A 15,238-nucleotide genomic window follows, 5' to 3' on the forward strand; every position below is an offset into this window, starting at 1 on the left:
GTTTGCTATAAAAATTTACTGACTTGGTTGAAATGAAATATTTACCCGAGTATTTCCATAATCTTTGAGTCGAATGTTTTAAAGTCATCAGAAACTATGACTGTTATTTGTTTTAAAATATCGCCTGTAATACTAAGCAATTGCTCGAATTCGAGCAACAGGTACACTAGTTTACATTAATTTTGATCAAACCATACCGAATTCTCATACGGTTTGGTTCTCATTTGTTTGGTTCGGTTTGGGTTCTCACCCTTTCGTCTACTATAGCATCTGTCAACAATAATTCAGATTAACAATCATCAGCATGTCATATTTCATTGTTGCTTTATTTTTTGGGAGTGGTTAAGTAGGAGGAGACCTTAAGATATGTAGAGACCCTAACTGTTCAAAAATGTAGATAATCAACCAATATAATCTCATTTATTTAAAAGTGTGTTATCATCTAAAAAGGAAAATATGATCATGATGACTTTAAATAAATTAATACACGAAGTGGATGGACGTCATAGCCATAAATCCTCTGATCATATTCAGGCCTGTTTATTGACGTAGGATAGGTACACGTCAATCAATGGGAACAGACGCAACCCATGTCCAACACTCGACAAGCCCCATCGATCTTGCTTTAATGAGTCCCTTCTTTATACGCTGGTGGTGGTTCTAGATACAATTTGCTGCAATCGTGTTTGATGCTTGTATTCCTTTCAACTAGATGAAAGCTGTTATCAGGTTTATCAATAATTATATAAACTAGAGGAGGTTCTGTATATCTGTAAGTTATGAGTAAAAGAACTACTGGACCTTTTGGGATAAGATTTCATACGAGGTACTTCACAAAACCTGCTATAATCTGTGGCTTAGAATTTTTCCTCCAATAAAACTATTGATATTATCAAAATTATTCTCCTTATAGCTCCTCTCATTCATCAGGAATGAGCAGAGATGAATCGCATATCAACCTATATTACAAATAGTTGAAAAACATTCAAGTATTAACACTCAACATAAACGAACATTTAGAACTGATCATGTGAATTTAACAATAGGCCTAATGGTATTAAGAAATCATGAGGTATTTTGAGATTGTATTGCTATTTATTTATCGGTTTAAAAGTAAATCTAGAAAAATATATATTTAAGAAATCCATTGTTTAAAGGAATCTTTTAAAAAGCTAACTTTACGGTCAAATTAAATTTCATTGGTACAGAAATAACCATTTTGTACATGCAATATTTGGGGAAATAATATAAGCGCTCGCCTTCGTGCGTCAGAGGGACACTAATTGCCATAAGGAAGCTAAATTAACCAAAGAACCATCAGCATAAAGGGACCTGAGAAAGGCAATATTTGCCGGTAATATTACCACATGGAACACGAAAATAGACATGGCAACGTAGTAGTTTCATGGCAATCGGTATGTGATATTGCTACTGGTGTTTTTGCAGGGCGTATTATTTGGGAAATAATGTGAGGATCATAGATATAGAATTTCGTTATAGACTTTATTGGGAAATGTATAGAACCTTATTGGGAACAATTATTAAAATACCCCCAGCACGGCGAACCTGTGAACTAATTTGATTTTCATTTACCTCGTTGGATTTTCACTAAAAAAATTGTCAGATTTATTTTCTATTTTAATAACGATGATTTTAAGTTTGCTGCTACAAGGTAGGTAGAATTCGATAGTCTTGATTATGATAGATGTGAATTGACTAACAGTTCATACAAAGTCATATATGATACATTCCTGTTTACACTTATGACATGTTTTTTACCTTTGTTGCTCTAAACCGTAAAATAACAAACATAAGGAGTGTGTTTCATCTATGATTAAACACTAAGTCATTAATTGAATGCCCAAATCATTGAATGCGGATACTACGATAGACATTATCATCTATTTACTGTACTACCAGGTTTGTTTGTACAGACTATAATTTTTCCTATTACAATATCATTAATTTAAATAAACAAGATCTTTTGATGGGCAAGTTGAATTATGTTTGTTGGTTGCTTGATGGGTAATTACCTCAAAAGTACCCCCTTTTGCATTGGATGCACAAAAATCTCCGACGGCAGCCACAGCATTACAGCAAAATATACTACAACCTCACAAAGTCTGGTATGGATTTTTGTTGCACAGTTTCAAAACCAATTATTACGTTCATACCAACTAAAAGGAATAAAAATAGCACATTTCAAAAAGTTTTAGATGCTGGTGGTAAATAAAATGTATATAAGATGTCAGCACTTACATATTTACCCACTAACTGCAATAATTGTGTTCGTTCTTAATTTTGACAAGTAAATATGCTTGATTGTATTCGATAAAAATGTATAATACGCAAAACATTGTCATTTAGCTTCTCATAGTGTTTATCTGACAATCTGTGTTACTGGCTCAACTTTCATAAGTTTTTTTCCTAAACTGGAACTACTTTAACATGTCAATGGAATGCTTACTTGATAGTGTATCAACATTCAAAGATATGACCTATGTAGTGAACCAGTCAACTAGAATCAACGCTATTGACAGAAGGGTACGTTTCACATCTGAATGTTTGAAGCAACTGGAATGGAAATGACATGATGAAGCGTGAACTCAGATAATCAATATCGTTATCTTCATATAGAGTAACAAAACATACAAATCTATAGGTTATGCTTCGATAATCTAACATTTCAGATTTATTCTTTACATAAAAAAATATATCAAACAAAAATATCCAATGTCAAAACCGCTATCGTGTTCACGTTAGGTGTTAACCACGATAATTTTTTATCGACGAGAGTTACTATGTCTCATACATTAAATTCCAGCCCGTATTTTTACAATAAAATGCATTACAGGACGAAAGTGCCGCTTTATTTAGCAGAGTTGAAGTTTATAACAGATGCGGGCAATTAATTAGCAAAGCTTTAAATTGCCTTTCATTGCTGAAGTACTAAGGCAATCGTTGGACATTGACAGAACTATTATACGGGTTTCTGTAAGTGATTCTAGACATTTGATTGTTTGGAAAATGTGTCTTTATTGCAAACATTATTATTTATTTTTTGTACATGTTTCAGCTTGGTTGGTTTAAAGGAAAACGGTATTTTACATCAACACACTATGACGGTTAAGCAAATAGCTATTATATGTATTCTAAAACTGAATAACATTAACATTGGATAGAATGACTAAACCACTAAAGTTAGAGATAGAGCCCCAAAACCTACATGTATTGGTATTTTTTGAAGTGATTTAAGAATTGTAGAAATTTGTTGTTATAAGTCGTGGAGTAAAAGGATATATCCACTCGACTTTTTACACTGACCTACTTATTTATTTGATAACTGAGTCCAAAGTGATCGCTTTCTAATTAAAAGGTTGCAGGTTTGGTCCTGAGAAAAGTCAGAGGCTTTTGAATGTCTGAAACTGTACTTAGATCTTCTTGGCCTTTGGGCTATTAATAAAAGATCCCGTTTAAAGAACTTTATTTAACTTTGTCTGAGCTTAGTATAATAACAAGGCTGTCATTATCATTCATAGTTCATTTTTTAAATCTTTTTCTAAAAATATGCACCTATCACACATACATGTTTTTTTTTACATCTAGCAGTGCTGTAGAGTATTAGAGCAACTTTGTAGGAATATATATGCAAAGGATATTATTATACCTATTATTATACCTTGATTGTTAACCACTTATTTATATTTTGGCATGTATCCGAACTACTTAGAACACAATAAAATAAATTTTTTTTAAATTGTAAATGATCTGATTGCTTAAAGTCGTTGGAGTTTAGATTAATAGTGACCCACATTTCCTCTGCTCCTACCACCCACATATTTTCACTAGCTAATCCCTATCTAGATGTTTAGCACCCACTCAATCATTCGTCGTTTGGTGATGTTCCAGAAGAAATTGTGTATTGTGATGGTGAAGGGTTACCAAATATTGATCCACTTTCCCTCAATGTTTGTCTCCTTTTATGGACACAAAATATTTACCTAGACCCAGTCCACTTAATACTTTGTTGTTATAAAGTGATTTAAATGATAGAAAGAGTTTGCATCCTATTTATATACGCTTTAGTAAAAGCGTTAACAAAGATTTATCCATTTATACTCATGAGTACAACGAACATACCTAAAACTACTTAATTACTACATATATACCATAAACAACAACCTTATCCGATGCTACTTACCAGTATTCTTAAGAGTAGTTGTGTCAACAATTCTGTAGATTTAGACATTTACCCACTTCAACCCAACAACTACCTCCAAAACATGTTAATCACTATATACAGCATCTATCTAGATACATACTACTTAATCCTTTGTTGTTTAGCAGTGTTCTAATCAGTGAAGGGATGTTTCGAAAACAACACTCTTAAGTTTCAAGCAAATATTTACCCACTTCTACCCCGCAACGTCTTTCCGAAGCTTTGAAACGATAATCGCTACATTTTGTCTATCTAGACCTAACCCATTGGTCCTTTGATGTTTATCAGTGTTGTACGCCAGAGGAATGTTGTGTAGGTGGAAGTCCAACCAATATTTACCCTCTTCTCCCCATTGAGTACCACTTATTACAACCCAGCTTACCACTATACATACAGGTATATTCATATTATATCTCGAAAGGATGAGCGGTTTGATTGACAATGCTACAGACTTAACCTTGACATTTATGACCTGAGTTTGTTAAGATACAATTTTTATGCCAACGATGTAATATACTTACATCAATAACATAAAACAATAATATTTTCCCTGCTGAACACTTGTTTGGTATTTTTTTCGTAAAAACTCAGGGTATATGATTGAAGTTCACCTTGAAATAATATCTAATCACTATAAAATATCCATAAAGATACAGCCGCATAATCTGTTTTTGTTTCACAGCGTTATAAGGGATAGAGCTGTGGTGTGTAGGTGGTAAAACAACTGTTTACCCACCTTCATACCACGGCTTACACCATCAAATTGAAATCCTGGCTTGAACTTGCCAGAATACAACGTATAATTACAGGATTATATCATGGTTGTGGTGACTTTGGAACTTCTATGGGGGGGAGGTTTGGAAAGAAACAAATATTTACCATCTTCGACACTGTGATGGACGTACATACTTTGGGTATTTAAAAATGTATGAAACCTTATTTTAATCTACTACACCAATTTGGACGGACTTTAAGCTCAAAGTAAACGCTTAACATCCCTTTTTGCTTTTAAATCTCTTACATCAAACAGTGATTCTCGGTATTTTATGTAAAGGGGGTCAAGATTGGCGAGATTATGTTTGTGCCAGCACATTTTTTAAAGAGATTGACGGCCTCTTTGCCCTTTGCTATGCACTTTGAAATTTTCATATTATTATTTGTCTGTCTTACAGTACGGTGCTAGGTTACAAACCAATATATCGGAGCATCCAAATTATGTTTATCTCAACCTATGTATACAAGTATTTGTATTGGTGGTACAAATGTTTACCCACCCCAAAAGCAAACAGTAAGCTCCTGTTGTAGATTAGTGAGATTGTAAACACAATTTGTGATTTCAACACAGTATCAAGGACATTAGGAAGCTAGCTCAGTAATTTGTCAAAATAAAAATTAACAGATTGCTTTTATCATAACAATGTGTAAAATGTGAAGTTGTGTCTTATTAGATTAACTTTTGCGTCGCCTCGTAGTAGCTCGTTAAACATTTTATAGTTAAAAATAGGTTTTAATTTTACTGAGGCGTATAATTGATGCGTATATATTAGAACAAATCATGGATATTCAGAAATATGCCATATTGTTTATCCTACTGCATATAATAACCATATTTTATCATTTTTTGTTTGTGGTGTTGGGTAAAATGGGATAATTCACATATATGTTATTTTATCTTACAGGCGATCATCTATTGCCCAGATTTGCTGACATGTGCTTATTTCGCATTCGTTCTAGGGATTTGGTGATAGGAGGATGCCACGAAGTGTTTGCTTCAGGGCGATTACAACGGCCAAGGAGGTTTCCACGGGTGACTGAAATGTTTTTCAACCATTATCCAGTGTCCACTAAACTAACTTGTGCTTGTATCGTTGTTCCAGGGTATGGGTGATAGGGTAGATGACAGTAGTAGAGGCTTCTGTTTGAATAGTCTTCAGGCTCAGGGTGATTCCATCAGCCAATTTCATGAGGTATCCAAGAGGTTTCCATGGGTGACTGAAATGTTTTCACCATTACCCTCTGTCCACTAACCTGTGCTTGTATCGTTGTTCCAGGGCATGGGTGATGGGGTAGATGACAGTAGTAGAGGCGTCTGTTTGAATAGTCTTCAGGCTCAGGGTGATTCCATCAGCCAATTTCATGAGGTATCCAAGAGGTTTCCATGAGTGGGAGCGTTTCATAAACTCCAAATTTCACAAACTCCAACGAATAAAATATTAAATGAACAGAGCGGTTCATAACCTCCAAATTTCATAAGCTCCAAATCTATAACATTAAAATAATCACTGTTTCACAATGTCCAAGTTTCACAAACTCCAACGTTTAAATATTAAATAAACAGAGCGGTTCATAACCTCCAAATTTCATAAGCTCCAAATCTATAACATTCAAATAATCACTGTTTCACAATGTACAAATTTCACAAACTCCAACGTTAAGATACCAAATAAACAGTGCGGTTCATAATGTCCAAATTTCATAACCTCCAACGGTACAGTCTGGGCCAGAAGTCTCTACAGTGGTTGCCACAGTCAGATAGCAGGCAGAACCACGGCAACCTCTGCAGCGACTTCTGGCAGAGACTGTACCGTTGGAGCTTATGAAACTTGGAGGTTATGAACCGCTCTGTTTACTTGATATTTAAACGTTGGAGTTTGTGAAATTTGGACATTGTGAATCAGTGATTATTTGAAAGTTGGAGTTTATGAAATTTGGAGGTTATGAAACGTACTGTTTATTTAACATATTAACGTTGGAGTTTGTGAAATTTGGACATTGTGAAACTGTGCTTATTTGAAAGTTATAGTTTTGGAGTTTATGAAGTTTGGAGGTTATGAAACGCACTGTTTATTTAATATTTTAGACGTTGGAGTTTGTGAAATTTGGACATTATGAACCTCACCCCCATGGGTGACTGAAATGTTTTCACCATTACCCTCTGTCCACTAACCTGTGCTTGTATCGTTGTTCCAGGGCATGGGTGGTGGGATATATTACAGTAGTAGAGGCGTCTGTTTGTATAGTCTTCAGGCTCAGGGTGACTCCATCAGCCAATTTCGAGGTTTCCATGGGTGACTGAAAGGGGTTTCAACCATTACCCTGTGTCCACTAACCTCTGCTTGTATCGTTGTTCCAAGGCATGGATGATGGGATATATTACAGTAGTGAAGGCGTCTGTTTGTATAGTCTTCGGGCTCAGGGTGACTCCATCAGCCAATTTCGAGGTTTCCATGGGTGAGTGAAAGGGGTTTCAACCATTACCCTCTGTCCACTAACCTGTGCTTGTATCGTTCCAGGGCATGGGTGATGGGGGAGATGGCAGTAGTGGGAGGGTGCGGTCGTGAGCATGGTGCGGGGAGCATGGGGGTGGCCCCCGGCCCGAGCCTAGGCCTCCGAAACCCAGCCCCGACATGGTGCTCCCCAAAGAATGAAGAAGCAAAACGTCCGGACCTTGTCCTTGATAGTTTGCACATTCACGTACCTTCTTGTTGGAGCTGCTGTTTTTGACGCGTTGGAGTCTGAGACTGAGAAACGCCGGTGGGAAGCACTTGAAGGTAACGAATCCCACAATATTTACATATTTCCTAATGAGCATGGCGCATGTCATTGTGGTTAAAGTAAATATACACACAAGATGGTATTTGATGATTGATTTCGATTGTGCACTCCAATCATCATCAGCCTCGATAGTAGAGGTGCGTGTATTAAAACGAAATCTTTACTCACATACTACCTTAATGTATGTATTTACTATCTAAATTTACTGTACACTGTAATTGTAGATATGGAATATGTTTAGATGTTGGTGGACGTAATTTTCTTTATGTTACATTCTTTATGTTTGCAACGAAACCATGGGCATTTAAGTCCTTAATTATTTTTTATGGATTTAGCTTGTTGAAGGCCAGAACGGTCGGTATATTAACAACCGTTGTAGAGGTTTGATCACAACAAAACCCCTTCTCTACCCACTTACAGACTAACATTTTGAAAGTAGATACCGCGTCTGATGCTACGGTGAGCCACCTCCTCGCGAGCAACCAGTCTTGGTATCTTCTGGGGCTCATGCTGAACCAAAACCCAACCAATGAGGCTGCCATTCGTATGATGTATGTCATTATTATCTCAATAATAATAACATTCATTAAGATAATAATAATGTTTCATTGGGATGAGTAGCTCTTGCGATTAGAATTATTAACACCACAATGTTTCACGTTTATAATTACAAATATTTTAAAATATAGGCAAAACAATATAAATTTATTTCATTTGTGTAATAAAACAGTTTTTTTTTTCATCGGAATACTATCAAGAATCTTAATTGTTTATTTTCAAAATATTGAAACTTAGGGTGGTTGCTCCAAATTCTTACCTATGCATAGCAACCGTGTATAACAAAACCCCTTACCTTATTCATACATTTTTAAACAGTAAAATACCAATTTAATTGATTTTTGTCTCTACAAAGATAAGAGAGTGTAATTATCATCAAGCCTTTCTTAATCCAAATGTTTTTGTTCATAAGAACTTTTAACTACCACCAAGCCGTTGTTAAACATTCACCTACGGATAAATTATCTTCCCAGTAAACAAACACTATTCGAAATCTATCGACAGATAGATTTCTGTGGTCACAGATCACATCGTTTACGCTTTTCAAGCACATTACAATTTTCAAGTTATGTAATGTTGTATTAGCTTAATACCATCACATAGTGTGCTGTTGCCGAGCCTCTATTGCTGTATACTCTAGTGATCCATCTCAGCCTTCTCAAGGGTGCTCTTGCTGTCTTCGTGATTAAGCTGGCTATAACTTGCGTTCATCAAGTAATAACGTCTCAGCCCGCCATGGCTGACGTCTTGACCAATCGTTGAAAATGTAAAATACCAAGTTCACTTAGGCAAGCTAGGATTGTAGTTTTAGCTATTGGTACACTGATAAAAAAACACAAAATGAAAAAATCTAATTTTTGGGGTGAAATTGGAAATTTTAATCTCAAAGGTTAGGTGTAAAAGTATATCTCATTCTCTAGATGAATTGGTGTAACCATAAAATTGGGATCTGAACCGTATAAACAAATTCTGAATCGTCAGATTTGAGCCCGGGTCTCCAAAACATAAATTTCGAGGTCTAACCACGACAAGTCTGAGATTCTCCACAAAACTTCTCAACCTCCTGCAAGGGATGTTTGTTTATATTTTTAAAAATGAGAATTTATTTTGTAACTAGTTCCAAAAGATGTAGGCAACTTTTACTAGTGGATTTAAATTAAATGCTGCAGCGAAAACTGGGTTTTCCAATTTATACGTCATGGTAATAAATTAGTTCTTTTTATTCTAGGGAAAAAGAAAGGTAGAGGAAATTGCCTCTCAATTCTCTGAAGCTTGACGCTGATTTTGCTGAAGATAAAGTCTCAATTTATAAAAATTGTATCGTATAGTCTAGTATCATTGACTAAGTCAAAGATAGTATGGGGAGCGAGGTTGTCTAGTGGTTAGAGTGCGGGACTTCAATCTCTGAGGGCCCGGGTTCAAATACCGCCAAACCACCAATGGATTTTATCCATATGATAATTCTACAACCCCTAGGTCTAGCCTGAAGTACTGTGAAAAACAATCTCGAGCTCGTGCCTAACGTCTTAGGAAAAAAGTATCAAAATATGATTATTTGCAACTACCTATGTATTTATAATATGTTTGCACTAAAATACATGCCCCTTAATCAGCATTTAATTATTTAATCATAATTTAATTTAGTTTTGTACTAATTAAAAATATGGATATGTTCATTGACATGTTCGAGATCGTGCTGAGTGTGACCTAAAATTTGAGTGTTCGTGAAAATATTCAATTTTTTCACTATTTAAGAGTTTTCCTGGGCAACATAGAATATTCTAGGGTATTTTATGACTATCAAAATAATATATGAAAATGTGTGATAGTAGTTGGTCTATAATGTTTTACCATCGAGAAAGAATATTTCATATATTTATAGATTTAATGGTACCAAGATTACATCCATGAAACAGAAAAAAACTTAATTATAGCCATTATTGTACATTTTAATTTGTACCCAGGTATTGCTGCTAGTTCTTATAAAAGTTTTTGCAAAAACCTGTAGCAATTTAGGGAGATACTTTACAAAGGTAAGAAATGTCTGCAGTTTAAGTTTTTTGCATTAGTATCCTTAAAGAATGGTTTAGTATGAACAAAAATATAGTCCATTACACGATCCAAAAACAGCTTTTCAACATCTCATTCAACGGCTCGTTGTTAAACTAGGCTCTACTAGGAAAGAGTCACTTCAAACCCTAGTGATGAAATATACCTTAGAGATGTCCTTTCAATCTTAAATATAAATCATATTTTAAAACATTTCCTTACAGAAAAAAAGTCAGGTTTGGAATGGCTGTGTAATCGTGGCTGCCCCGCGGCGCGCCGCTGTATAGCTGGGGGCGAACTACTCAGCAAAACAATGCAGCAGCTCAAGCAAGCTTTGTTGTCCAACCTACGTCATTTGCATCCAGATTGGAACTGGAATGAAACGTGAAAACCAAAGAAAACAATTAAACGTTTAAGTGTGTAAATGTTTAGATCTTCAACAGGCTATTTATTTTCTAAAACAACAATAGCTTTTTATATAGTATTTGAGGTGTTTGTGCGGTTATTAGAGAATACATAATTAAGTCTTCCTACGCGTCTCATATTATGTGTATTCATTTTAGATGGGTACGCCACCTATGTGCGTATTAAGCTCAAATATGAGCGAAGGATGAGTGTAGAATGGAGTGTAAGGTTTTGTGTAGCTTTGTTACTGACTAAGACCAGCTGTTTCATTAGACAGGAAAATGTATTGAAAGACCCAATAATCAAGGACAGCTGGGTCCAGTTTCGAACCATAAAAAAATACACACTTTTCTCAGGATTGAGCCGGCGACCTTTTACTAGGCGAGTACTGTAACCACTTGAGCTAACTTACTAGATTAACAAAAATTACATATCTACACTAATACTGTAAACGCTACAAAACACAGTTAATAGTTAATAGTTAATAGTTAACAGTTGAATAAACAAAATAAAATATTTTACTACGACGACAAGATTGAGAAAATTTCGATTAATAGGGTTCAACTAGATCTGTTGGTTCACTAGATGACATTACCAAGCAAACGTGGAAAAAATGCCGATACAAAGGATATGTATAGTATGTTATGTTCACAACTTTACTTTTGAAACTTGTTATAGATGTTGATAGTTCTGGGATAAACTGATGAAATAGTAGCATTATAACATTATTATAATGTATTGCTTTATTAAAAAACATTAAACGTGATCGCTCGGCTCAGCTGGCTTTCACTTATATGAAAGCAATCCTAGTACCATAGACTAAGGCCTAGCGCACACGGTCGATTTTTCGATCGGCCGATTAAAAAATCGGCCAAAAATAAATCGCCCTTGATTTATGTCTAGGCGCACACGTGGCGATTTTTTAGTCGAGAAATTGATTTTTTTGGAGTGCGTTTAAGATATCCTAAAATAGACTTTGTTGAATTAACCTGAGTTTGTGCTATTCTAATTGGACCAAAGAAAACAATACGGCAACTTAAATATTGGGTTCATCCGATAGTAAGTCAGATACTTTAAAATCGACAGTTTTATAAACTATACACTTTACGTGATGACAGTAAAAAGTTCTTTAAATACTATAGAATGTCTGTTGAAAGTTTCAGTTTTTATTATAACAGCTGTGGCCTTTTTAGCAAAGAAAACAACACATCTCACACTACTCCTGTGGAGAACAACAAGCGACTGGCCGATTTTTTAGTCGACCGTGTGCGCGGACTGATAACAATCTGTACGTTACAGATTTTCGGGCAACAATCGCCTCGCCTACGAATCTGTGGCAAAACCCAGATTTTAAAATCGGCGCAATTCTCGATCGCCTGTGTGCGCGCTTCCTAACCAACACAAGTAGACTTCTCATCCCATTGTAAATTTTGAAGCACGTTTTTCGTGTCTAGTTCATGTACGTGACACAAAGGCGCTAGTGTCGATGAAACTTTGTTTCCATTATTTTAGGGTTAATTTCTTGATTTGTGCTTTACTGTTTGGTTATATAACTAGGGGGCAAGTTATTGTTTATGATTAGATCGTATTATTTGGTTAAACGAGGTTTTAAATGGCTGTAATAACGGGAAACAAATTGTAAACAAAACACGACCTCTACATAAACCGTACATGAACTAACAATAAAATTGTCTTCAGCTGTTCCATAAGGATGAGAAATCTACTAAGGGAGTATGTTTTATCTATGCTAGTACTACTAGTAGTGTGATATCAACTTCTAATTTATTATCATTCTTTATGTCAAATTGTTCGTGATTGGGTGGATGTAAAACATAATCTTATTTATGTCAATCTATTCACGTTTCATCTAAATTGTACCCCCGTGGTTATAGTGCTCGCCTAGTAATCAAAAGATCGCCGGTTCGATCCTGAGAAAAGTGTGTAGCTTTTTGAAGGTTCGAAACTGAACCCAGCTGTTCTTGGCTAATGGAACAGCTGGTCACAAGGCATCACACTCCATTCTACACCCACCCTTTACTCATATTTGGGTTAAAAAACATAGGTGGCGTCCCCATCTCAAATGAATATGAATAATGTAATCGACGCTAACATGGGCAAGAGAACTTGTGGTTTTAAAACGACAAGAGCGAAGTAGAGCCAAGCATTTTAATTTTTTTAAATTATATTTATACGACACATGGTTAATAACTCGTACCAGACTCTAAACAACACGTTTGAACAATTATAAAATTTATGAAAGTAAACCTTCTGAATGTTAAAGCTGAGTCACAGTCGACGTGATTTATAGCCAAATATGTTTTGCAAACTAAATAAAGTGGGATGTAAAAAAGCTATAACCTCCAGAGAAGCTTTGCTTGAGTGAGACGCCATTGGAAACGGATAACGAGATTTCCTGGAAACAATGGCAGGAGGGGATAACGTCACGTATAAGGCCTAATAAAGAAACTGCGTGAGAGCTTCAGCCGCCAGACAGACGGGGCTTAGTAAACTGAGAGATCAACTTTATCATACTTGAATTACCACAGATAGTTTATATTTATATTAAATTTAAAATTCAACTGATACAACATATGCATCGTCTACTTGAAGTAAGCTACAACTGATAGAACATATTCATCGTCTACTTGAAGTAAGCTACAACTGATAGAACATATTCATCGTCTACTTGAAGTAAGCTACAACTGATAGAACAAATTCATCGTCTACTTGAAGTAAGATACAAGTGAGAGAATATATTTATCGTCTACTTGAAGTAAACTACAAGTGAGAGAATATATTCATAGTATACTTGAAGTAAGCTACAACTGTAAGAACATTTTCATCGTCTACTTGAAGTAAACTACTCGTGAGAGAATATATTCATCGTATACTTGAAGTGCAAGTGGGAGTTCAGCTTTATCTTAGACTTGAAGGACCGCAGAGAGATCATCTTTATTATACATGGTGAACAACTTAACTGTGCCATTGGTATCTCAGAAACTAAGAGAGAACATTAAATGGAGAACTTCAACTAGTTTTTAATGACATTAATAAATATGAATTCCAATGTTTCAAAAAAAGGCCGCCATTTTCCAATATGGCGGCTAACTTTAAAATGTCTTATGGAACACCCTGTGTTTTATGATTGTTTTAGATTTTAGATGTAGTTTTACATTGGAATTCTTATTTTTTATGTCATTAAAAACTAGTTGAAGTTTTCCTTTTAATGTTCTCTAAATCTAATAGTTTCTGAGATACCAATGGTGGCACAGTTAAGTTGTTCACCCCTGTTAAGTTGTTCTGTATACTTAAAATATAACTGACAGAACATATTCAGTAAAATTGTGTGATCAGCATTACTATTTATTTATACTTGAAGCAGGCCTCCTTTAGGCAGATTGTTAAAGTTACGATTAGATTTTACTTTACTGCAATTAAAGTAAAATCTAAAGTGTACATATTCCGAAGGCTTTAGAAGATATACTTCATCTATTTGTATACCATAAGAGCAGGATACAATAAAAATACATTTAATTTACAAAATTGTCAACATGTGAAGAAGAAAAAACAAAATTTGCGATAAACAAAATAAGACTGATAGAACCGGCGTATCGTTAAGCAAAGTAAAAGCCCACTTTAAATAATAGAGATTGATCGAGGAAGTTAGTCTTGTCTTTGTTGGTTGAAGTACAGAAAACTCACAACACACTTTATCTTTAAATTGAGACTTGTATGATGTTATTACTTTATTTTACCTTCCTTGCCTGAAAATCTTCAGAATTCAATGTGATTTCGTTTGGATTAGTTTGATCGTTCAAGAAATATACATTGGTTTATCAATTTTGGAATTGTTGTAGTACATTTGAGCTAATCGTAGATGAATAGTGTAGTATACAATTCTCATTCATCTATAATTTTAACAAGCTTCAAATCAAATCAAATCAAGCTTATTCAACCTCATTTCGTAACTTATTTATATCCGCCTTCTGTAAGTCGGTAAACTCGGTAAACACTCATAGACCAATGGTCATCAGCAATCTTAAATGTTATCCATCCTTTCCTGATGGCGTTGTAACTCACTATCTTTATTCAAAGTTAAAACGAACATTTTTGAGTTTGAGTATTGGGTGGATAGGCCTATATCCGTTTTTGATCCCCTTGGACGTAAAAAATACTATATGGGGAGTAATTCGGAACTAAAATGTCAATCGTGTATTCGATCTGTTAATATATTGACTAATACATTAGACTATCGATATATTTTTTTTGAAAATGTAACACGAGTTCAAATAAGAATTAAAACAATCGTCAAATTAAGATATAAAGCAATCACCGTATTAAATTAACTAGAGGTCGTCCAGTGGTCGAAACTCGACCAAAAATTTGTAATGTACGACAGACTTCTCTATTTTCACCCCACACTGTAAATAAAACATGTGACTGGAGTTTCTT

At 35.0% G+C, this 15,238-nt stretch overlaps 2 protein-coding genes across 2 annotated transcripts in view; one reads left to right on the forward strand and one right to left on the reverse strand.

Moving 5' to 3' along the window:
- Positions 1–15,238, forward strand: part of LOC128990884 (two pore potassium channel protein sup-9-like) — a 181,094-nt gene that overhangs the window by 112,931 nt on the left and 52,925 nt on the right. The window contains exon 2 of the mRNA XM_054413521.1: positions 7,513–7,770. Within this exon, the coding sequence (XP_054269496.1) occupies positions 7,644–7,770 (127 nt within the window). The 5' untranslated portion in view covers positions 7,513–7,643. The remainder of the gene's footprint in view (positions 1–7,512; positions 7,771–15,238) is intronic.
- The window catches only part of LOC128990885 (zinc finger protein 239-like), a 172,285-nt gene that overhangs the window by 63,508 nt on the left and 93,539 nt on the right, over positions 1–15,238 (reverse strand). The gene's annotated exons all lie outside the window — the stretch shown is intronic.

Source organism: Macrosteles quadrilineatus, unplaced genomic scaffold (genome assembly GCF_028750875.1).
Source record: "Macrosteles quadrilineatus isolate MER2022 unplaced genomic scaffold, UCM_ALF_1.0 Scaffold_3__2_contigs__length_128488019, whole genome shotgun sequence".
In the NCBI taxonomy this organism is placed as follows: Eukaryota; Metazoa; Arthropoda; class Insecta; order Hemiptera; family Cicadellidae; genus Macrosteles; species Macrosteles quadrilineatus.